Source organism: Mytilus trossulus, chromosome 11 (assembly GCF_036588685.1).
Source record: "Mytilus trossulus isolate FHL-02 chromosome 11, PNRI_Mtr1.1.1.hap1, whole genome shotgun sequence".
In the NCBI taxonomy this organism is placed as follows: Eukaryota; Metazoa; Mollusca; class Bivalvia; order Mytilida; family Mytilidae; genus Mytilus; species Mytilus trossulus.
The window spans coordinates 34,046,171-34,073,369 of record NC_086383.1 but is presented as its reverse complement, the minus strand read 5'-3'; the positions used below and the strand labels follow the sequence as shown (position 1 = coordinate 34,073,369).

The window sequence follows — 27,199 nt, the reverse complement described above, 5'->3', positions numbered from 1 at the left end:
ATGTTATCAGATATGCTTCTATGAAGTAAAACCTAGAGATCATATCTGGGAACCAGTATGCCAACAAATCAAATTCTCCATGAATTTTGTGTATCTTCCAAAAAAAGACGTGTTTTGAGAAACAGCTGTATTTAAAATGTGCAACCTATATATATGGAACGCCACAGATGCCTTTTGTGTAACTCTGATATTTCTTTATGTTGTTTTGTCTTTACTTGATATGGTTTTGACATTACGTCATGATGTTTTAATATAACTCAATATTGAATAGCCATTTCTTAAAGATAGTTCGATATTATACGATATGGTTTCGTTCTGACTTGATATAGGCTTGTCATTACTCAATATGTTTTTGTCATTACTCGATATGGTTTCAACATTATTTAATATGGTTGTGTCATAAGTCAATGTGGTTTTAACATTACTTGATGTGTATATACATGTGACTTAACGTTATATAGTTGTTTCAATACATGATGTGGATTTGTTATTTCGTATTAGTTGTCTTCTCTTTATATGGTATTACCATTATTTCAAAATTTGTCGATTTTACATTTCTTGATGTGTTTGTTTCATTATTTGGGGTGGTCTTGTCATTAGTGTTCAATTAAAGATCGGGTTACTGTTCGAGTTAAACTTTGAATTAGTTTTTGAATTCAAGTCATGCTTAGAACAAAAGTTCTAGTTAACAATGAGTTTCCTAATTGGTCACGTGGTTTTATCTCATAAATTAATGGGATAACCACATCAAAGAATGACAGGACCACATTAAAGAATGACACGATCACATCAAATAATGAAACAAACACATCATCAAATTTTGAAACATCATTAGGTAATGTTAAAATCATATAAAGAATAGACAAATCATCATTCCGAAATAACAAAACCATATTATGTTCTCGCATTATTCGATTTGGCTATGTTTTGTTTTTGTTTTGATTCTCACATGTTCACACTTATTTCATTACTTTTAATAATATGTCATGCCAGGCATTCCAACTGTAACAGCGGAATCGGAATGTTCGGATATCCAGTATGGACACAATCATACTATAACATGCACCATTTCGTCTGTTCCTGCATACACGGAGGTGTACTGGGAACATATTACCAATGAAACCACAACAAATATAACATCTGAAAGTTTGGGTTTTGATGGCATTACACTAACTAGACCATCTCTGAAAATACTTAAAGCTAACGCCGCTGATTCTGGAGATTACATATGCAATGCTTTGAATTTAGCAGGCCATGGAAGGAGCAATTCTATAAAACTCACAGTTTTGGGAAGTAAGTTCAAGATAACTAATTTCAAAAGTATTTGTTATCTCTGATTTTATATTTTGTATATAATGTTGAATTAATTTAATCTTTCAAATTTATTTCGAACTTTGGATTATCAGGAATCATCATTTAGCCACTTATTGAACCAATTGAACTAGTAACGTCAAAGAATTTATATGTATTTAAAATGTAGAATTAATATGATTATGATATAGTAATTTGATTTGATTACAATGTTACAATTTTTAAATAGCAATACATAAAAAAAGAAAAGTCATTTGAAATAAGGCAATAATGGAGAACGTTCAAAGATTTGCAGAGGATTATTCCATATACTAGTACAATAAAGAATAATTTGTCAATTGTATGTACGTGATGCAAGTACATATGTAGCTTGAAACACTAATTTTTATTTCAGACGAAAGTTACCCCATTGTCGGTATAGAATCGAACATTTACAACGTCAGATTTCTGGATTCGGTAACAATTAAGTGTTCTGTTCAGGAAAATCAAAAATACCCAGTTCAACATGTTCATTGGGAAAATGTTAACAATGGTGTTCTTACAACGATTGAGTCTGGTTACAAGGGTATAGCTGGAAGTACAACAACCACACCATCTCTTACACTTGAAACAGTTACAACGTCTGAATCAGGAATGTATTCATGCTTTGCAACAAATGATATTGGAACAGCAAAAAGTAAACCAATATATGTTACTGTTAGTGGAGGTGTGTTCTTTAAGAGATATTTAATGACATGAAATATATATTAAATTTACTACCAAGAAAATATTCGTTGGGCAAAAATACTACTTCCATGATTTGTAAGAAATCTTTCATCAATTGTTCTTTGTACATTTCAAAAATTATCACGAAACGTTGGTTTCAAACTCCTCAGGCAATATTGACATTTAATGCATTTGTTTATTATTTCATGTTTTTGTCACATAACTCGTCAACTGGTCATATACATTCTTGGCTTTCATCTATTTTACTTTGAGTGTTCCTGTGTGGTAAATCCAGGCAAGGGTTTAGGATTCATGACTTTAATCAACTGTTGCTTGCATTTGTTACATCACTTTGTCGATCACGCTGCTGGTGGACTATTTTATCCCGAGGTTATCAATATTTCAGAAGTCATAACTTTTGTAATAATTGTAATGTGACGGTACCCAAATTGCATCTATTTTGACAGTTTTTTCACCTACGTTGTTTTATGATCAAGAACAAAATGTCCATAATGTGTTTATTTTGTAGCCCTATCCTTCTTTATTGTATAGGTACACCAATTTAGTTTTTATTCCATATTGAGTCATAAAAAATGGGTTTGAATTGACCTTCAAAATGTCCATGATTCTGTAATGAGGAGTACCCAAATTGCATCTATGCTTAAATTCACATCGTCAAAAGTATAATAACCGAGCTTTTGTTCAATTTCTTCAAATATTTGAACAATTGGATATTAGTCCTTACTCTTCATATTTTACGAAATGGATACTTATTATATATTGTATTTGCTAATTTTAAAAAGATGACGTTTTGATGACGTCGTATGGTGACGTTTTCGTACTTTTTGCTTTTTTCAGTAAACAGTCCATCTGTTGATAAATACTGTGAACGCTTTGTGTATATCTAAATATGTTTACCTATGTTGAAAGACGTGCATATTATCAAATCATAAAAATACAAATTGTTTAGTCTCTAGGAAATCTTGTAAAATTTCCGTTGCTATTTTTTCTAAATAGGGACAATTTGGGTACTCGGTGCAATTTGGGTACCCTTACGTTAAGCAGACAAATGTTAAAATGTCCGTTAACAAAATTACAAATGATAAAGAAACTGGGTGTTTAAGTCCTTCGAACTATGGTTAACTTGACTAATATCTTAAAATCATTTGCCGTCAAATAGCTTTTCAACTTTATAGCTTATTCACATCCTTGGTTATGAACTATTCAACGTTATGCGTTACCGCTGGAGGTGAAACTAGTTAGCCTCTTTGGAAATAAGAAATATATTAAGTGTTATTTTTAATCTTCCAGGTGCAACTTATTGATCTGTTTAATTTTCAAATACGAACAATCAACAGAAAGTAAAATCTAAAAAATGCTTTCGACTTATAACCAGCGAAAGTACCTTTTTTGTTCTGTTGCACACGATGTGCATGCTAATTGATTATTTGTCATTTGTTTGTGAACATATTTTGTTAAAACTGTTTAAATCAGTTTTATTTTATGTTTAGGGTATGGCTCGTTTTCACTTGTTGGACTATTGTTTTTGTTTTCTTTCATGACAATAATACAGTTTCAACTTTTGATATAATAAGGTCATTTGATATCAGTCGCGTCATATTAAATTGAGACATGAAGATATCTGAACTGTTACGAACAATGTTTTAGACAAAGCACTATCTGAGAGATCATGTTCATATCAACGGATGAAAAAACAAATCCGTCCGAAAAATTATAAAAATAGAGCAAATAAACGACAAAAACCAATCACAGTATGAGCAACATTACAAATGGAGTGAACTCAAATGTCGATGATTTGAATATATAAATACATATAAATATAACGGCTGCAGTGCAGGCGATTTGGTGTCACGATATCACAGTAGCATGGGTTCGAATCCCGGCGAGGGAAGAACCAAAAATTTGCAAAAGCAAATTTACAGATCTAACATTGTTGGGTTGATGTTTAGAAGAGTTGTAAATACATATAAATATATATATATTTAAAAAGACTCTGTTGTGTTAAAACATTAGTTTAATTATTTATTTGTTCTACAATGTACGTTCTTATAAAAGATCTGATTTGCTAAACATTAGTATTCTACAATTCAGTAGTGTAAAGAAGGAGAAAGCAATGGGCTATTTGAAGATTTTCTTTTCATTCGTGATATTCAACAGAAGCCATTTTAAATGTTTGCCAATGAGACAAATCTCAAACAAAAGAGTAAGAAAATATATGTCACCTTGAGGGCTTTAAACAATGTGCAAAACTCTAACATGTCTAACCGCATAAAAAACTATAACATGTACAAACAGCAAAAAGACAACCACTTATGTCCATTTCTAATTTGGCAATATGTAATGTATTTGGATTGCATTTTGTGTTTTGTTTTACATAATTATATTGATCAATTATCTAACTAAGCATTCCAGTATTTAAAATCTACATAATTGTCATTTTTGTATACCTAATAGGATTGCCAGTTGTAAACATTCCAAAAAAAAGATATACGATATGGTACGGTCAAACAGTAACACTGACTTGTGATATAACAGCCGATCCATCCCTTAAATTTATCTATTGGGAAAGAATTACCAACGAAACAAGAACTGTGTTAAATAGAGGATCAATTGGAATAATTGGTATAACACCAAATAATCCTTCGCTTACTTTAAAATATAGTACTAAAGCTGATACAGGTGTATATAGATGTTTTGCAACAAACGATGTTGGAACTGGTCGAAGTGAACCTTTAAGTTTACAAGTAATTGGAGGTAATTATTATCGCGGTAGATTAAATGGTTATTAAATTCAAACAATTTTTAATAAAAATCTAGGTTTACAAATATACTCAAGTAATCAGTAATTCCAATAAATACTTAAAACGTCCTTACCACTACCTCATTTCTTTTTTTTTTCATCTAACATATCTGTTAATCAGTTTCTATGAAATATACACCTAAAATTAAATATGTATCAAAGAGTTACGTTGCCATTCTGTATTCTGCACTTATGCGTTTCAAATTCTTAAGTGATTTGAATTGTGTTATGAAAACAATGACGACTTCTTATATGATACTAGGCAGTCTTTTGGCAACATATTCAACTCACAGTTCTATTTTGTGTCATATACATGTAATCTATCAAACGTAATAAAATGTTTGTTGGCATTTAAGTTAGAACTGCGTATTGAAAATATATGTATATCACCCATGAAATTAGGTAAAAGTTGCTACTAGTATGTCGTTCGAATTCGCAATCATATGGGGGAAAACATTTTGGATCAAGGTTGTTGTTTTTTTTGTAAAATTATTATAAAAATGTTCAAGTAATTATTTGTTACAGTTTTGTAATAATGGTCATGTAATTATTTGTTACAGTATCATAATAATGTTCATGTAATCTTTTTACAAATAATCAAACTGTATTAAGGCTAAAAAAAAAAGTATACACACGCTTAAAAAAACACGTGTCTCATGCCTATCTCTAGATTCACCTTCCGTGACAAGGTAACACTACGACTATTGAAATTATATTTTATATAGCGGATGTGGTCGAGTGGTCTAGGGCGCTTGACATGCGGCTAAGCGATTGGTGCTGTAGTGTATCAAAGGTGTGAGTTCGAATCCCGCTGAGGGACGGACAAACATTTGTCAGTAAAAAATCTAACTCTAACACTGTTTGGTGTAATTTTCATACTACTTATATATATAACTACAACTTTTTCGAAACACTTAAGTCGACTAAACAGATAGCGAATGTTAAACAAACGAATTTCAAACATATAACGATCGATACCTGTATGTTGTACGAAGGATGATATCACAATGGGAGAACAGTATTCCTGACAATCAAAAATGACTAACATAATTTTTTAATAGTTTAATTTTGTTAGATGTTATGTACAGTACATATCAAACACTTTAAAAATAAAGGTAACAATGATAAGATTAATTTTTTCCCTTTAAACATACATGTAAACAAGTATATATATCACACACAACATAAAATTCATTGTCATTAATGTTGGTTTTAAACACATGATACTATGTTATTTAGAAACCATCCCTTATCTATATGATTTATATGACTGTGTATAATTTAAAATGTGTATGTAAACAATTTAAGTGTGTGTATTAACAATATTACATGAACTTATTTACTTTTTAAGCTCAATCTATTATCTCTGTTATGTAATTCTGAAGACATGTGAAGTATAGAAATTAATTACCCCTATAATTAGTAAAAAACTAAATATATGCTCCCTAAAATGTCAAGGCTTAGGGCAAAATGAAAAAAGAGAAAGATTAAACCTAAGGTGCAAAAACCAAAAATGTACTATTTTATTCATACAAGAATCAGACTTTATCGAAAAACATGAAAATGTTATAAACAATGAGATAAAGGGGAAACTTTACCATAGTTTTGTAAATTCACAATCGAGAGGTGTTAAAATTCTTATAAAAGACAACATAAAACTTAAACTATTAATGAAACTAGCGATAATGACAGAAGAATAATTGATACTCATTAATATAGAACCTGATGGTAATATTTTCACACTACTGAACGTGTATGCTCCGAACAATCGTCGAAATAGGAATTATTTTTTTCAAAAAAGTAAACAATAGCATTAACACTAACCGCTTGAGAATATTAATAATGGGGGATGATATGAATGAAAGTTTAACTTCATTTGATAGAAAAGTATTAGCCCTAACAATCAACATAAATCTGTTAACGATTCAAAGCAATTAATAAAAAACGTGCAAACTGATTGATATTTGGAGAGAACTAAATCAAAACAGCAGTCAATTTACATGGAGAAGAAAAAAACAATAGAATTATTGCAAACAGAATTGATATTTTTCTAATGTGCCCAGATATAAAATCCCACATTATATAGAATACAGATCACCAAACAATCTCTTTACAAATAAGATTTAAAGCTCAAAATAAAGACAAAGGATTCTTTAAAATAAATAACATTATACTGAATGATACAAAATACAAAGAAATTATAATCAAACCAATTGACAGCCATAAAGAAAAAATACTCAACAAAAATAATGATCCTCGAGTTACTTATGACATTTATTAAACTGAAGTAAGGGAAGTAACAATTGCGTATTGCAAACAAAAGGCTGCTGCAAGTTAAAATGAAATTAAACATTTAGAAAATAAGTTAAAATTCTTATATGAAAAATCAAGTAATTCTCCACATTTAAAAATAGAAATAAATAATGTTGAGAACAATTTACAAGATTCGTATTTGAAAGAAACTAGAGGTTTTACAAATCAGATCCCGAGTCAGATGGGCAAAAGAAGAGAAGAAACACAAAATATTTTTTGGGTCTCAAAAAATCAATACAAACCAAGAAAACTATTTCTGCCCTTAGAAATGACTAAGGTAATATAGTTACAGACGCATCAGATGTTCTTATTCTTGGGAAAAACTACTACCAAAATTTGTATAAAAGTACCGGACCCTTCAGAAATCAAAGAATTATATTAATCAAACAAAGATAGATCACGCACTATGCAACATTCATAGTAAACTATTGGGCGGCAACCTAACATTAGAAGAATGTACAAATGCTTTATTTAATATGAAACTGAATAAATATCCTTGACTAGATGGTCTTAACTTAAAGAATCTGCAGTGAAAGTATTTAATACATGTTATGAAAAAGAAGAAATGACAACTCTCCAAAAAATAGGTGTTATTTCCTTCAGATATAGAAAAAAATGATCCATTATCATTAGATAACTACAGGCCAATCACTTTATAAAATGAAGACACTAAGTATTCATAGTGATCAGAATGGATATATAAAAAATCGGTACATAGGTTTTAACATTCGCCAGATTCAAGATATAATAGACTACTCAGACAAAATTAATAAAGATCGGTTTTTATTGTTCATATACTTTTCCAAAGTCTTTGATTCTTTAGAATGGCCCTTCATGTATAAATCCATTCTTAAATTTGGAATACCACATTCCTTTTTAAAATGAGTTAAAACTTATCTAATTATACTAAAGAATGCCTGTCTAATAACGGCTGGATCTCAGAAACCTATATTCTTCACAGTGGAATAAAACAAGGATGACTGTTAAGTTCGCTTATTTTTGTAATAGCAGTTGAAACCCTGCCCTATAAAGTAAGACAAGATTCAAATATTAAAGGGTTTCAAATTAAACTTGATGGAAAAACGCATAGTCTAACAAATAACCAATTGGCTGATGACACAACACTCTTTCTCAGTTCTAAAAATGAAATACACCAAGCATTGAACCTAATAGAAAGGTTTGGAACACCTTCTGGTTTAAAACTTAATTAACCTAAAACAGAAGGTATATAGTTAGGTAGACTTAAACATTGTGAAGAAAAAAAATGAAAATATACACTAGAATAAAAAAACAATTAAAAGTTTAGGTGTTTACTTTGGATTAAATAAAAGTGAATGTTACAAAAAACAATGAAACAATCCAAAAAAATAATATTTGATTGAGGAAAAAGAAATTTAACAATAATAGGTCCAATAACAGTTGTTTAATCGCTTATTTTACCTAATCTTACTTTTTTCACTTCGGTTGTTTCAAAACCTTAAATCTACATGACAGATTTTTAAAAAACGTATATACAACTGTATATGGAATAATGAACAAGAAAAGGTAAAACGTTCAACACTTACCAAAGATTACACAAATGGAGGTCTGAAAATGACACATAGATAACTTCTAAAATGCATTACAAATTTCATGGGTTAAACGATAAACGGCAAAGGAATTTGCTAACTGGAAAGTCATTCCAACATATCATTTCAATAAATTTGGTAAAAACAACCTTGTATTTCATTAGATGTCAGACAACATAAAATCATACCTTATTTAAGTGATGCACTACCCTCATTTTACTTGAACATATTAAAGAGCTGATTCAAAGCAAATAATACACCAACAAGTAACACACCAATCACCAACTTTAGAAATATTAGGTAGCAAATGTTGTGGGGTAATAAAAATATAAAATTTAAAGGAAAATGTTTAGTTTACCTAAATTTGATAAAAGATGGTATCAATTTCATTAATGATATAATTGATAAAAAGGGCATATATCCCAAAAAGTTATATTGGAGAAATTAACCTCGAAACCCAAAATTAAACTCGTCCTTGCCTGTTAACAAAAACAAAACAGAATTAATTGAAAATTTGTCATCCAAAGATATATATAACCATTTAAGTAACAAAAGTGATGAGAGACCAAAAGGAATCTCCAAAAGGAAAAACATCTTCAATCTAGAATCAATCAATCCAAGAAATAATGTGCTACAATTTACTGTTACCTATTTAATTAATAACAAATATAAAATGTTAAGATGGAAATTACTCCATTATATCCTTCCATGTAAACAATTATTTTTACAATGGAACATACAAGAAACAAGTATGCGTGACTTGTTTAACTTGACTCATATGTCAATTCTTTCATGAATTTTGGAGAAAACAAATATTTGTTAGCAAAATCAAAATTGGGTCACTTATTTTTATTTCTAATTCTGGGCTATAAAATATATGATCCTATGAATAACGATCCAAATATCTTCCTAACTATCTTAATATATTCAATTCATAAAAGTATTGATTATCAAATTATAAACAAAAACGTATAGTCGCTTATGCAGTTTTCAGAAAATAAGTTTTAAAAACATACGAAACTAACAAATACAAATGTATATAAATGCTAAAACCAGCAATTTTTTGAAAGATGTAAAAAGATATATATGATCATGAATAGCTAGATATAAAATACTTTCATGTATAGATTTTTTTTCGCAAAAATTGACAATGTATCTAAACACGTGGCAATAATTCAAAACAGCATGCTTTATGAAAATGTACAGAATTTTGTCTCCAAAAACATTTATGCATACTTAATCAAATGAATTTTCAATTAGAATATCGAGACTTACCACAAACAATTTTTAACTTAAGTTTAAGTTGTTGATGAGAATCAATAAAACGTATAAATTAATCCGGACAATTGATCAATCAGCTTTAACGGTTTTCAACAATAAGGTTAAGGTCAATTATCATAAAGTTTTAATCTTTAGAAACAGAACCGGACAAAACTGTACACTTTCCGTAATCATGAGACAATATATTTTGCAATATGTATGTAATAACCATGAATTGTAAAACAAACAAACTATCTATAAATATGAATTCACTGAATACATTCCCTGGTTATCCAGTGACTAATGGATATTCGGCCAACTGCTGTATGTCGAATAATTTGTCATAACAGCAAAGAAAAGTGCAATAAAGATATTATTTTATAAGAAAAAAAGAGTTTCATATTCTTCCCCCTTTCTTATCCTATCGAATACTTCATTCACAATTCCAAAATGAGGTTTTTTAAAACGCTTTTAAAATTTGAAATATAAACATATTTTTATAACTATAAACACTTTTATATGAAATTTTTATTTTTTTGTAAATGTAATCTTTTGTCGGATCGCTTTCCATATAGATATATCATATATTGTAAATACACAATACTGTTGCATAATTTTTATACATGTTTTTGTTTTTGCAGAGAAACCACACTTAAACACATCCGTTAATTTTTTGATTGTACAATTTGGAGAGAAAGCAACACTCATGTGTTATGTTTATTCAAACCTCCCTATAAATATTGTGTATTGGGAGAAAGATATCAACGGCATTATTACAAAAATCAACACTGGGGATATTGGTACCGATGGCATATCTCTAAACAATCCGTCGTTGACAGTACTCTACTCAACAAGTGTGGACTCTGGACTTTATACATGTTTCGCTGGTAATGTAGTTGGAAAAGGCAACAGCTTGCCAATTAACTTCACTGTAATTGGTGGTAGGTTTGGTCACCTTTACATGAGTATTTTCTCTTAAACAGTTGTGACGGTTCTGGTGCAAAATATATATATATATATGTGTTTAAACATCTTATTAGTATATATTTTACCGTGTACACTATTAACCTTCGTCAAGTTTCGTTCCACAATAAATTATGAATGAGAATCACTTAACCTTCGAACACTTAAAGTGTTTCACAAATTTAGCCAATTCAGTTTTACTCATAGTTTCTGTTGTACTGCCCTTGACAAAAAACATAGTATTTCGGTAATGTCACATTTGATGAAAATACTACGCATCGACAATAGTAAAGTATTGTTGTGGTTATTTTACTTGTGTGACTACCTAGTGATGACACATTGTATTATCGCGGATTTGTTTATTTAGCGATTCTGTATAAGTTTGCCTTCAAATTAAAATCAAAATTGTACTTTGTTCAACGCTTAAATTTTGATTTCAACTTTGATCAAGAAATTAACGAAAATTGGTACACAATACTGTTTCAACGTACCAGAAGCATTATGCCTGGTCCCTGACATTGCAACAGAAGTACGATTGTATATGTTTTTATAATTATAAATTACAAAATCGGTGATATTGTCTTGCTGAATGACGTTTATCATTCGAGAAAGACACCATAATCATTTTTAGGGAGTATGTGAAAGAAACAGTAAAAAGGGGAGGACACGCATAAAATAAGACAACAATATGTATTTTGTGATGACAATTTCATCGTGGGCAACATTCCAAGTGATAAACGTCAAAACATCAGGAAGGATCAAATCACTTACTGAACTGTTGATAATTTTTTTTTCTTTAAAAGCTTTTTTCCTAAGATTGTTGTTACACATTTGTGATAAGTTTAAATTATTTTAGCCAATGGTTGTATTTGAATTTTAGCAAAAAGGAAACCAACTGCTGTCGATGTTAAAGGTGTTTTTTTGCTTGCTTTTTTTTTCTCACTTTCCAACATGTACACTATTACATGTTTTTGATGCGATTAATATCATCTTCAACGGACATCTTTTTCTGCTTCAAAAGCTTGAACTATTCTTATTGTTCAACTATCACAAATGCATCAAAGAACAGAGTTTGAACGAATCATTTCTATATCTTGAAATAGTGTTCTCATAACATTCGTTTTCCTTATCGAAACCAATGTGCTTCTCTTTCAAACAGGTTTACCAGTAGTCACTATCGCATCCTCCAATTATACTACTATTTATGGTCGAGAAATCGTAATTGAATGTAACGTCACGGCTTATCCACCTGTTACATTGGTTTATTATCAAAGAATCATCAACAATAGTGTGTCAACGCTAAATGGGGGAGCTATTAGAACAAAAGGCATAAATACTACAATGCCATCCTTGGTATTAACATTTCCAACGACGGAGGATTCTGGAATTTATATTTGCTTTGCATCAAATAAAGCAGGTACACAGAAAAGTTTACCAGCGACATTGCTTGTTGAAGGAGGTATGTGTATAAATACTTATTCAAATAGCATTCTTCACGTTTGTCAATACACTTCCATGAATTTTTGAATATTATTGATAGTTTATTCGGAAAATCATTGACTGTTCAATTTTGAATGTCCTTTTGGTCAACAGAAAACTTCAATATTGAAGTTTTGTTTTACAATATGAATTTTCATTTAAATAACTAATGTACAGTACTGTAGTAAATATCTTACATTGTAAATAGTTACCGTTTGAAACAATTATTTCAATAATAATTTGAATATTTCAGTGCACTATGTCCAACCTTTAATGGTTTTCGTTGTAAAGGGATTGCACTAAATCTCAATCTGTTTTCAATGAGTCGTTTATTCATAACCTACGTCGAAGCTAGGTTCACACTGCCGCTCAGATCAACAAGATCAAGCCCGATTACGCCAAATTACGTGATCGGGAGACTGGTCCGACTCAATCGACAAGAATGTTCGGGAAAGTCTACCATGCTCGTCGAAGTCATTAATCTGACTTTCTATCCGAGAGTTTTTGACATGTCGAGAATTCGTCGAGTACCAGTCGAATTGATCGGAAAAGGATCGTGCAGAGATCGAGTTTGGTCGGAATACAAAAAATTTACCAATTAGTAATCGATCATTATGACCTTTGCTCCACTAATGTCCGATCATTTCCAGATTAACTCGATCAATGCTCGATCGCTTCCAGATTACTGCGACTTGTTTATTTATTTTATCCCAGACCAACTCGACCAATACCCGATCCCTTCGCGACCACATTCGACCACTTTTCGATGTCTACTTGGTCATACACAAGAACACATGACTGTTTCACGATTCTTTAAAAGTGTGTGCAGATCTGTTTGAATCGCATATCTCTTCTTCTGCAAAAAAATCCTCCATGTACAGTACGTGTCTTTACTTTGACAAGGAGAGGTTACCTATCAAAAGAGAAGCAAAACACACCACAGGAACAATTAAACTCAAAGGTCGAAAACAAACCGACACAGCCATAGCGAATAACGGTAACCGACGAGATGACAAACAGCAGTCTACATAACATAGCAAATTAAAAACTTAGCACCACGTAACCCAACAAAACATGGGATTATCTCAGATGTTCCGGAAGGGAAGAAAAATCTTCCAATTTTGAGACCGGCGGATTTTTCAATTATTAAAGTAATAATATTCATTGTTAGTCTGCTTTCAAAGTTGGTTTATAAAAACATCAAGATTATACTTGACCTGTTTTGTGGGCTATTTTATTTTTTGTCTGTCCGTATTTTCCTTTTGTACAGTAATGTTTGTAGCATAAAAAAGAAGATGATGTGGTACAATTGCCAATGAGACAGCTTTTTACAGAACAACAAATGACACAGAAATTGTGAAATTGAATAACAAATAAAAGTCACCTTAAACAGTGTTAAAGCCAATATTTTTTTTTCATTCGAACATTTTGACGTAATTCCAGGTCAAAAATTAGACGAAAGACAAATATTTTTTTTATTTTGTGCGAATTTTTTTCTAACAGTAACGATACAAACTGTTCAGCGTTTTGACAATTTGATTTCACCATACTTTTGCAAGGTTGCATAAACGTTAACAAACTATACACTCGTTGCAAATGCGTCTATAATTTGTAGTTCGTCATTTGTGACTTCAAACGATGCATTTCTTTCTATCTTTAACATTAAATCTATTATCTAAACGTGTTCTTGCTTGTAATAACTCAAAACATTGTCTAAAATTACTCAAAATTTCTATCCCCTCTTACCAAACGATGCATTTGTTTTTACTTCTTTAACGTTTAACAAACTGTAACATTCGGCACACAACGTTTACAAAACTTTGTTAAGAAAGAAATGCGCTCTTGGATTCTTTTTTTTTTTTTTTTTTTTTTTTTTATGGATATATGTAAAGTTGTAAACTGTTTTAGAAAAGATATCATTTTGGGGTTGTGACATCTTTGCCCTCTTTTTACAATAGTTTTTGGCAAATACATACAGGTTGTTGCAAAACAAATAAAAGAAAATGAAAAGCTGTTACAATATAACTACTGGATAATAAATCTGTGAAACATACTGATTACATACTTATGCACGTATATTTGACAAACAGTATACGCTTTATTTGTAAGAAAACAAGGAATTGGTTTGGTAAAGTTTATGCATATTGCTATCTAACATTAGTACTAACCCGGTGACAAATCTCATTTGTGGTGTCGTTTTCAAAAAGAGCAATAAAACTAGCACTACATATAAGTGTTTACTATGAGGACTTTTTATAGGCATTGGGTTTCCTTTTTTTTTTAAGTTAGAACAAGTCTCGCATAATGCCAACATAGTGGTTGTCGTGTCAGCCACTGCCTCACTAAGATTTCTCGGCGCAATTTGTTGTCTACGCCTTCCTGTTCGTCTTCTATACACTCTTCAAGCTCCTTCACAGATATTAAGCTGTCTCTCTGAGCTCTTACTAACTTGTTCCATCTTCGCTAGCCAAGGGTCACGATCCACTTCCCCTCTTGACTAGCGAAGATGCACCTTGCCCACAAATCCAATTGCTTTATTTCTATCTAGATATTATAAATATATGATTTAACTTGGACCTTCTACTAAATATAATCAAATAAATGGATAATGCCCCAGATAGAATATATAACATTATAAAGGGTCATGTTGGGACGTACGTGTGTACGGACGGAAAAGGGTAACAATAAATGCCCTCTCCAAGGCGAAAGGGAGCAAAACATGGACGTTTTCAAACTAACAATATGCATACCAGCCCATTGCCCGATTATCCCTACGACCCATATACGATCAGGTCGATCTGGTCTGATCGATATCAGGCTGATATCGTGACTGGTTGATTTGGTCTAGCTAGTCGAATAGTGATTGTGTGAAGATCGTAAATTGATCGGAATAAACGAATAAGTAATTATTTCGGTGAAGGGATGGAATCGTGATAGATTCATAAAGAAGTCGTGAATGGTCGAGTAAAGGTCGTGAACAGTCGGATGGCGTTCGGATGGAAGTAGTTAACAGGCCTGATTATAAATTTAACACTTTTCAATTAATAACCACGACCACTGCCCTTTCCTCGATCTTAATATCTATATAATTAACGGAAAGTTCAATAAAAATAATTATGATAAAATAATCTATTATTCATTTTCTATCGTTAAATATCCATTTTTAAATGGTGACGTCCCCTTGTCACCCTCTTACGGTGTTAATATATCTCATCTTGTACGATTTGCTCGTGTTTGTAACAACGTTTTATATTTTAACGAAAGACATTTATGTAATACTGAAAGAGTATTACACCAGTGTTTTCGATATCACAAACTAGTCAAAACACTAACTAAATTTTATCATCGATAAAAGTGTCAACGTATATTTCTTCCACCTAACAGAGGATGCAATGGAAACTTTGATATACACAATGTCATTATATATGTTACTGTTAGACCATATATTCTAAAACCTTTATTCCGTAAGGAACACATACTGAAATATGGTTATAATGGAAATAATCTTACAGAATATTTTTCCACTTGGATTTAATATTATAAGGGAACTTCTATTTCGTGACACAATGACATCATTCGCAAATATAGCTCAACATGCAGACTTCTTATACGTTCACGTATTTTACATCCAAAATTTTATGGTAATATTCTTTATAAAGCAGAAATGTGTCGGTACTCACCTCAGAACCTTACAAAACCTTTAAATAGACTTATCAAGAAGGGATATAGTTACGATACTGTTGTCAGGTAATTAAAGATTGCATATTTTGGACTTAATATTGATTCACTTATAGGGTCGATTATCGGAACTAAACACATGTATTTAAAAAACAGTTGTAAGAACTGCTAGGGTTATTTTCCTCTCACATATTTTATGATGGTACATGTATGATCATTAACAACTACCGAGATCGATTTTGCCTGATATGCATATGATGCAGACATCATTTTTCAATCAGTTTTATTGTAGTCTGGAGCTGGCATGTCAGTTGACTGCTAGTAGTCTGTTGTTATTTGTGCATGATTGTCATTTTATTTCTTTTCTTTTGTTACATCTTCTGACATAGGACTCGGACTTACTTGCGTTTACCCTTCTACATAGGCTATAGATATAGGGGAAGGGATGAGATCCCATAAATATGTTTAACTCAGCCACAATTGTGCGCCCGTTTTCAAGTTAGGAGCCTCTGGCCTTTATTAATCTTGTGTTATTTTAATTTTAGTTTCTTGTGTATAACTTGGAGTTTAGTGTTACGTCCGTTATCACTGAACTTGTATATATATTCGTTTAGGGGCCAGCTGAAGGACGACTTCGGTTGCGGGAATTTCTCGCTGCATTGAAGACTTATTGGCGACCTTCTGTTGTTATCTGTTTTATGGTCGGATTGTTGTCTCCTTGACGCATTCCTCATTTTCGTTCTAAGTTTCAATTAATAATTATTATTTCTAAATAACAAAAATACCCTTGTTTCGATTGGCAAGATAATTTTAAATTTGTATCTTATCGCTTGAAAATATATGTGTTCATTTGAAATGATTGTATCATTACTAAATGTAAGACAAATCACCAAAAAAGGGATATAGTATATAAAAAATACACAGTGAAGCATTGGAGGCATTTCACAAAATTGCAACAAAATAAGCATTGAAGACATATGATTTGTTTTTGTGGCGAACCTGTAAAAACACTAAACGATTATAATATAATAATATATATATACAAAAAATTTCAAATGAACAAAAATATCGAACTCAACAAAGGAAATTAAATGAAAAATTTCAATTGTCGAAATCAAAAGCTGTTATATTCCTGGTTTTAGTATATGCATTTCCACATCCATAGTTAACCAACTGTGTTAACGTGTTCATGAAACTACTGTATACTGTACATGTATGCAAGTTTGATATGCTTATGATTTTGTGTGACTCTGTCCTAAAAATAAATCGTCTACCTTCCTCCTTAAACCCTGAATTAGAGGAATTTAATGTTAATGTATTTATTTAAGATATTCCAGTTGTAACCATTAGATCGCTGCTCTATATTGCACACTTTGGTGATTCCATAACATTAGAGTGCGATATCAGAGCAATTCCACCACACACCACAGTTTTCTGGTATAAGACTGTAAATGCGGTTACAACAGTGATTGAAAGTGGATATACAGGGACATTTGGCATTACTCTTAAAACTCCTTCGATGACAATTATATTTGCTACATCAGCGGAAACAGGAAGATATTCGTGCCTTGCAAGTAATGCAGCTGGAACTGGTAAAAGTCAGTCAACATACTTAGATGTTCATGCAGGTAAAACTTATTACTAGTAATACAAATGCAAGCAACGAATATAGCAAAACTGTTATAAACCATGACATTTTGCAAATCAGGACCTGTTAATATGACACTTATATCAAACGAGATTATGCAAAAAAATGTACATGTCTTTAAAAGTAAAAGAACAGCTTTAACATAAGCTATGGAACGCCAAAACTGTCTTATGATGACCATTTTTGTTATATGGTGTGTATTCACCTTTAGATGATGTACATTTAGCCTTTATACGATGTGTATTTACATTTATATGATATGCATTTACCTTTATATGATGTGATCCTGATATTATATACAGTTTCCCTTCTATTATGTACAAACATCTTTATATGATGTGGTTGTGTCATTATATTATGTTCTTGTACTCTTATATCATATGGTTCGGTTAACTTCATTGTATGATGTCATAACGTCATTGTATGATATGCTTTCATCGTCGTCATGGTCATTGAACATAATAAAGTTTAGAAGGATTAGTGTCTACCCATCCGGAGCACCTGAGATCACACCTGATTTCTGGTGGGGTTCGTGTTGTTAGTTCTTTAGTTTTCTATGTAATGTCATTTGTACTATTGTTTTTCTGTTGATTTTTTTTCATTTTTAGCTATGCCGTTGTCAGTTTGTTTTAAGATAGATGAGTTTGGCTGTCCCTTTGGTATCTTTCGTCCCTCTTCCATAACTGATTCCTTTCTGCTTCTGTGCTATTAGTATAAACCTGGATCAAATCTGTATATATCATGTGTAAATATTTGAGGTTTAAAAAGAGAAAAACCTTGACAGAGTTGTTTCTCGATTTAAGATGAAAATTCACACCAAATCAAATTATGAATTGCAAAGTTTAGTTTTAACCGATTGGTCTTTAATAATGAGCATACAGTTAAAGTTATCAAACTAAAGAAATGATTATTGTATGCCATGCAGTATGCTTATTTTCCCAGGTTTATATCTAACTATATCGTTATATCTAGAGTTACCGGGGTTTTTTTTTTTAAAGAAGTAAATACATGAAAATCCAGTATATTCAGTATTTTGTATTTATAAATTTTGTTTTACTATTCATGTAAGCTTTAGAAGTTTCTCTTTATACACCAATGCTCTCAAGAAAGACACCAAAATAAATCAAAACTCGGATAGTGTAATTACTAATATAAAGGACCGGACTTTTGCAACCCCCGAACAGAGGGGATAGGAGAAATTGAGGGAGCCTTTCTTTTTTTTTATATATAGAATGGTGTTATTCGATTGTTTATAATTATAGATTTGCCGGCTTATACTCTTTTTGCAATGAGTTCTTTGTCAGTTAATACTTTGATGCCAGACAATAAGTTTTATAGAAATAAGTGCTCAAACCCGGACCAAAAGCAAGCAATTCTTATGAATCATTGAAATGCTGAATCTAGCAGTACATTATATTTTGGATATTAACCAATATCATAGGTAATTGTCCAATTTCAACTTTTGAAAATTGAAGACCACATTTATTTTGTGTCACAAACCTGTGGTTGCCCCCAGTAAAAAATGATAGTTTTGACTCGCAAGACATTAATGTTTACGCCTAGCTCCCATAACCTCACTTATTAAAATCTAGATTCTTATTTTCCACAATAAATTTCTACTAGCAGAGTACGTTTCATATAAAACTTGTAACATTGAATGAAGGTATGGTATCTATCAATAACCGGCATAGCCAAATTAAGTTTCAAGTCGCCAACAACTTCTACACTATATCTTGAAGTTCTAGATGCAACATTGACGTGCTATTTTGAACTTATAATGTAAAAGAAATTTAATGCGTGTTTTTTTTTTGTTATTACGAACAAAAGTATTGCGAAAGGTGTGCGTAATTTTTCTCTGGTTAGTTTTTTAGGGGGTGTGTGCTTCTTTGGAATGGGAAACTTGGAAAAAAAGAGAAACATTCATGTTTCCTACCACGTCCTCATTACAATGATAAAAATGACAATAATTATAATTTACTTACTTTTAAATCAGTTCTTGTCAAAACCATTTTGCTTAGGAAAGGTGTATATATAGATGAGACCAAGATAATAGGCAATAAAACAACAAAACATACAAGAACCAAGATGAAATTTAACCTTAAACTTTACAAAATAATCTATTCAGACACATTGCACTATTGTTTAATCTATTGTAGTTTTAAATATTGAAAGTCCCTGCAGTAGATATTCACTTAGAAAAATTTGAGACACAACTCTCTATCTGTCAGAGACAACCAGGCCATAGTGAAAAAAAAATGCAGTGTTTTGTGTTAATTTCGACACCATTCTAATTAAATTACAGACGTTGTGTGTCCAAGCTTTGCCTACGCGGATATAAAAACGTTATTTTGTATATTCTGTTTGAAGCCCATTGGTATTATCGGTTTTGTATAGTATTTATATACACCTTCTAAAATGTGAAGGCTGAATTGCATTAGTTGATGTAATATCTATCAGAACAGAAAGTATCAAAGGACTTAAGAACTGCACTGACCGCAAGTTCTTGTTGATGGTCACACACAATTTTCTGAAATCAAAGTACTGAAGTACTGAACATCGGGTGACCGCAGGTTCTTGTGGATGGTCCGTTAAGCACCTGTTTCAGAAAAAAAAGTTATATCTCTATACCTGAAAGTTAGGTTAATGTACAGATACATTTTTAATGACAGAAAATTCGTTCTTGTCGTGATAACTAGTATATTGTAGTGATACAAATCAGCATAGTATGGATTATTGTTATATAGTATGTTAATACTTGTATATTACAGTTACATGAATATAGGATTGTCACGTATTTGTATATCATGCATACTATATTAATAATAGTACACGTCATTCTTCTTCAATAATTCGATTTTTCAAATAGAATAGATTTTAGTAGGTATTCGTATTTTCCCGTAAAAGTGTTTAATCATTAATGCAGATTAATCGCATTTGCATAGGTATTCATGATTATTTTTTACTCGTATGTATATACATTTATAGAAACATTTGAATACTATTAATTTAATTTCTTTTAAAAGTATTTGATAAGCATTCAGTAAAGAACTAAACTTAAAAGAAACGATAAGGAATGTTACCTCACCGTGATCAATATCAATATTGTAGTGATACAAATCAGTATACTCTGGTTTGTTGTTAAACATTATATAAATATTCTTATATAACAGTTACATGTAAATATGAAGGACTCGGAACAACGATGGTACTCCGAACCATGATGGTCAGGCTGAATTTCGATAGTCTACCCTCGAAGTGCGTTGATAAACATGCTGAAGTGTGATGGTGACATTGTGACGTTTTTTTTAATATACTAGCGACGGACTGAGGGGGAATTTTATTTGATGTGGAGGTTTAGTGGTAAGCGTACTAGTCTTGCGTTTGAATATACTTGTAACTAGTTCTTGTCATATCATAGCTAAGGAAATGATTACAACACCCAGTGATCAATTCATTTGATATTAAAACTGTGTTATGATTGATTCATCGTGGGTAATAAGTTGCTTCTCCAATCATGACCAAGTCGGGGCCAATTAGATTTAATGTTTGCCTATCTAAATGCAGACTAAGATTAATGCTGTACGAACAATAAAATAACTGATATTGTGTGTTTTCTTATTAAGCAGGATCCATCTCAAGCCGTTGAATAAAACAAAATTAGCGCTACTATACTTAAAATAACGAAAAGAAATGCTTATAGTTTGTTTATCTTATTGTAAAGTCGTCAACTTAAAACCATGATAAGGGTACTTTAAAAAAAATCAAAATCAATAATAAGATCAAGACATTTTACTGGTCGTACATAACTTTTCCGGCATATATATATTGTACTTCTGTATACTGGTTAGCTCATCTGGAAACCAAGATCATCAAATCGATTACCTATTTCAGTAACCTTCTCACCAATTGGAGAAAAAAAATTTCGGGACTTGAATAGTTCGTGTCATTCTATTTCGACATTAAACTTTCATTTAGAAAAAAAACTTTTGATCCTTCTTGCATTTTGAAATCATTAGTTATAACGTTGTATTTGACAATATTGCAATGTCCAAACGTCATGCAAAACCATTGCCCTTCGACCACCACAACCCAGAGTTCTACATATTTCATTTTCATCCATTTGTAAATCATTCAACTATTCTTATAAGATAGTCTTCCGCATGGGGGTAACACAAATTGTCTGTACATGTGCAAAGATAGTAATGATTTTCTACTTACAAATCTACATTGTATATGTTAACTTCTAACGACAAAACACATTCATTTTATTGATTTAGTATGCTCTATAAAACATTTTATGAGTATTCCTTTAAGCGACAAGGAATATGTTTAGGGGTTGCGTTCAATATCATAGCGACTATGTTTTGCTACGTAGATTTATTACCATTGAACGTGTAGCTAGCCTAGCTGCTATCAATATATATGTCACAGCTACACGTTCAATAGTCACTACTCTAACCGTATGTAGCCGCTACAAAATTGAACACCAGACTGTTCATTGTTTCTTAATCAGGTTGGTCAGGCACCTTCTCCTCATCTAGTCTGGACAGAAGCACCACCTGTACTTCCTTGTTCCAGGAAAATATCAACTCGAGTTGATGATCATCCTATATCTCCTTTAATTATTTTACTTTTATTTATTTTATTTTTGGGGTGAGATGGGGCTCAGTACCCGAGTGGTTTAAATATCTAGCCTGTCAACAATTAGGTTTTGAGTAGCAGGTAAGGAGTCCAATCATATTGAAAAGAATCATTAGTTTTTCCTACCGAAAGTTGGTGGTTTTCTCCTTAGACTTTGGCTACTTCCATCAATATAATCCCACCGCCACGAAATAGCACGATAAGGTTGAAAGTGGCGTTAACAAACAATAAATCAACAAATTAATCAATCAATTATCCATACCGAAATAATTGTACGAGCGTAGAACATTTTACAAATATCCTAAATAATCCAGTCGTAATATTTCACTCACTTTAATGAAACATCAAAATCATATGTTTTATAGCTATGATTATGATACATTTTTAAAATTGACTATGCGTTCATTAGTGTCTGTTTCAATAAATTGATAAAAGAAGCTGTGGTATTCGTGCCAATGAGGCACTAAACATTCAAGTCATAATATAAAAAACGTAAATAACTAAAGGTCAAATTACGGCTTTCAACACGGAACCCTAGCTCAATCCAAACTGCAAGCTTTAAATAAGAGCTCCAAAATTTGTTTTATAATGTTTTCGCCGCAGCCGGGAAATTCATCTATGAAATCCTGTATTAACTGATCTTAATCTTTCTCCGAAATGTTTTAAACGTTAATTTTTGTTTAATTGTATTGTCTCACTTTATTTTGATAATGCACTGTCGCTTGTGACAGTAAAATATTTAAGAATTATTTCTTCAGCTTAATTACTTTAACTGCATGCTCATTAGTGTAGACCCTGTATGTTCATTATTGAAGACATGTCGAATAAAATTCATAATTTGACAATTTTCCAACAATATTTGGTGAGATCTTTTAATCTTTAATCGAGCAACTTTTCAATGAATATTTCTTTTTAAATGGCAACAATTTTTAAAATGGGAGCTACAGATTTGAGCTGGATGTATGTAGTTTTCACAGAAGTAAATCGGAACCGGTTATGACGTAGATAGTAATCATTATAATCGTAAGCATGTTCATTCACCACCACGACGATGAAAGCAAATCATATAACGACGTTTCGATATCATATAAGGACGAAAACTGAACCACATGATATAAGATTACAAGAACATAATATAATGACACAACCACAACCTTTAAAGATGTTTGCACATAATACAAGGAAAAATGCACATCATATAAGAATATTTACACAACATATAAGTACATTTGCACATCATATAAGAATATGTGCACATTATATACAAATGTTTGCAAAGCATATACGTACATTTGCACATCAAATAATTATGTTTGCACAACATACTAGTATTAGTATGTATTCCCATCATATGAAGATGTGTTCCCCCCATATAAATATGTTTTCACATCATATAAAGGTGTTTGCACATCAAATAATGACAACTGCGCATCATATTAAGATAAATGCTTATCATATAATCGCAAGTGCACATCATAAAAAGTAAATGCACTTAATATAAATAGAGAATACCATACGGCCTTTTCAATATCGCATCCGTATAAACCCGAGACACCAATATAATCCAAAGAACTCTGCTGGAGGGATTATATTGGTTGAGGGTTGGTACTGTGTGATATTGAAAAAGCCATATCATATACACTTTATTATATACATATACATATACCTCAAGTAGATGTTTTTATGTGACATGGCGTCATACAAATAAGAAGGTTTGAAATGACGTCATACAGATTATATGTATGACATGACGTCATACAGATAAGGGATTTGAAAACATTTGCAGCAGTGACTGCAACCGATGACGTGACGTCATACAGATCAAAGGTGTGATAAAGCTTTTGTAACCGTGCTGATATCGATATCATCACGGGTGGCTGATACAGCAAGCTTGCCAATGATTGTATTAGACATACAATTTATCTGTATTTATTACTAAGTATATAATAAATGTAAATACACACATATAACGAAAAGTAAAAAACATATAAAGGTTAATGCACATCATATAATGGAAATGATGATAAAAAGACAGTTTTGCGTTCCAGAATAAACTAATATATGTCACAGTTTTGTTCATTCACTGTTCTACGAATAGCAAATAATTCATTGTGGCTAGAATTATTCGTCCATCGAACTGTACTTAATTAAACTGAATTACCGGTCAGCAAAGCTGAAGCAGGAAATAGGATGGAAAAACCATTTATAGTTGAGCATCGTAGTTACAACATGTATATTATGCTTTGTTTTTTCAATGTCATTCTCAAGTCTATGGTTTTGGAACTCATGAAAGTCAGTTGGTGTGCGCATAAAGTATTTTCTAATCTTTTTTACGCCTTCACATGCACCACCAACACCGGGCATCATGTAATTCAATGACAATGATATAAATAATGCAGGGAATTCAGAATTAGTTCATGCAAAACATACATTGAAAATCTGTTGTGTCATTTTGGGTAGGAGAAAACAGAAACAAATGAAATAATTATTGGGTTTTTTTTCAATAGATATTCCAGAGGTAGTTGTTCCATCTGAAATTTACACAACAGGAGTAGATTACACCGTCACGCTTGTATGCGTTGTTTTAGACGCATCACCAGAAGTTATAAAGGTCTATTGGCAACGATTTATAAATAATGCAACAACTGTGATTACGTATGCTTCAGCAGGAGTTGATGGGGTAACAGTTGATAACCCGTCCTTGACCATACGATCAGCTAAGGAATCTATGTCTGGAGAATACACATGTTTTGCGATCAATTATGTAGGAACTGGAAGCAGTTTTCCAACATTTCTAAAAGGTGCTGTTATCGTTTTACACATATAGTCCATCAATATTGAAATATCAGTGTTAAATAATTACATTGTATATGTTTATGCTATGTTTCTTATGAAGTTAAGATATATTTTGTTCTAAATTAAATTATAATCCAAAATTGAAAATGAGGTCAACTGTTACTGATTCAGTTTGAATTCAGCAATGAGTTGTCTCTTTGACACATTCCCCATTTCCATTCTCAATTTTAAAGAATATTTATGTAGTATTGTTAATTCTATGAAAATTTACAGTACAAGTCATCTTATTGTCATAATGACATATTGCAGTTTATAATTCATAGTTTTCCCATTAAGACATGGTTTAGGAGCAAATTTATGTTAACTTGTGGTTTGTCACCTTAAATGATATGTTATTGCTTTTGATTCGAATTCTAAGTAGAAATTTTCATCGTTATGTAAAAAAATATAAGCCTGCCTATTATTTTAAGATTTTTTTTAATTTTCTTTTTGATGTCATGGTATTTTATCTGGTTTTGGTGCTTTTTAGGGAGAGGAGTATTGTGTTGCTCCTCCATTTGTGTTCTCGTTTTAAAAGACATACTACATGTACAAAACCGACAGCAAAGGCGATTAACTCAATATTGACATTGTAGTATCAGCTTTGTTGTCTGCGAAGTACACTTTATGTGTTTGAAAAATGATATGAAAATAATAAATGCTTGATTAGATTAGATAAAATTGTTCCTCTATTATACAACCTATGGAATATTTTTAGAAATATAACATAATCTAGTAGTTTATTTCACACCCGAATATTTGTTCATGTTTCTAGAAGACTTCTTCGTTTTGGATACACAAATTTGCGAAGAAATCTAAACGTTTCAACAAACGTTTTGCATTTCGATATGTTTATCAGTTTACCAAACCTTGTTCTAGATGTTGTGTCTATAATTTCAACACTAAGACAAAATATTATGTTCTTAATTAATCGTGGATTTCTCTCCTGTTTTATTATTGTTATTCTTATTAGGTCTTTCCACTTTTCTGTGGAAAGACCTATTGTTTTTCTTCTGATTATTTTTTTTTTTTTTTTTTTTTCTTCCGCCTAATTTTGTTCTTGCGATAAACATTTGTTTCGCAATATGTCGCTTAGATATTTGGTATATGATATCGAACAGTCTATGCGCTTTTGAAATTTACCCTGCGTAAACGAATACTTTTCTTTGTAGGAGTTATCTCCCCAAACACTGTTTTCCTTGTTAGCGCATCTCCTTCACAACCGTAAAAGATTATGACAAATTTATTTTACAAAATTGCTCGTTATATCCTTCGCATGATTTGTCCTATTTTGACCGAAGCGATATGACCGCTCCATATGAGAGTTATTTCCCCTTATGCATCTGATATAAGTGATATGAATTTCTATCTTATAAATCATAAGTGATAGAGACCTAGGATCTTTTGATTTGAGGTCCTTGCTCCCAAAAAATGAAAATTAGGTCAAGGTCAAAGGTCAAGGTCATATTCTAATATTTGAATTTGGCTTATTTTCACTTATATCCAAAGACTGTATAAGATATCAACAAATTATTTTTACTAAATTGTTAGTTGCGACATGTCGTAAGATGTAAATTTTGATTGCAAGCGTACGTTGAATGTAAAAGGGAGTTTTCTCCCCTCTTGTATTTAAAAATACGCGTTTGGTGATATAACTCATTAACTAAATATAATAAAGACCTATGGTCTTTTGATTTGAGGTCCTTGGTTTATGACCTTGAAATTGATCTCAAGGTCATAGCTTAATTTGACGTTCTAGATTTTGACCTTTGCTTTTATTCTATATGTATACATGATAAAGATATACAACTTTTTGAAAAAGATATCAAACCATTTAACCTTGTAAAAAACAACCGGAAGTGACCTTTTGTAAACCGGAAATAGCTATGTTTTGTACTATATTAATATAAAAGTATATAGAACCAGATATTTTTGGAATCAGTGTCAAGTAAATATTCAAATATAATCGGAAGTAAC

General features: G+C 31.4%; 1 protein-coding gene across 1 annotated transcript in view; it reads left to right on the top strand.

Annotated features, from left to right (window-relative positions):
* Nucleotides 1-986: 986 nt before the first annotated feature.
* Nucleotides 987-27,199, top strand: part of LOC134689981 (hemicentin-1-like) — a 37,911-nt gene continuing 11,698 nt past the window's right edge. Inside the window, exons 1-7 of the mRNA XM_063549952.1 lie at nucleotides 987-1,293; nucleotides 1,706-2,017; nucleotides 4,492-4,791; nucleotides 10,620-10,919; nucleotides 12,101-12,400; nucleotides 17,427-17,726; nucleotides 24,895-25,188. Coding sequence (XP_063406022.1) covers nucleotides 987-1,293; nucleotides 1,706-2,017; nucleotides 4,492-4,791; nucleotides 10,620-10,919; nucleotides 12,101-12,400; nucleotides 17,427-17,726; nucleotides 24,895-25,188 — 2,113 coding nt within the window. The remainder of the gene's footprint in view (nucleotides 1,294-1,705; nucleotides 2,018-4,491; nucleotides 4,792-10,619; nucleotides 10,920-12,100; nucleotides 12,401-17,426; nucleotides 17,727-24,894; nucleotides 25,189-27,199) is intronic.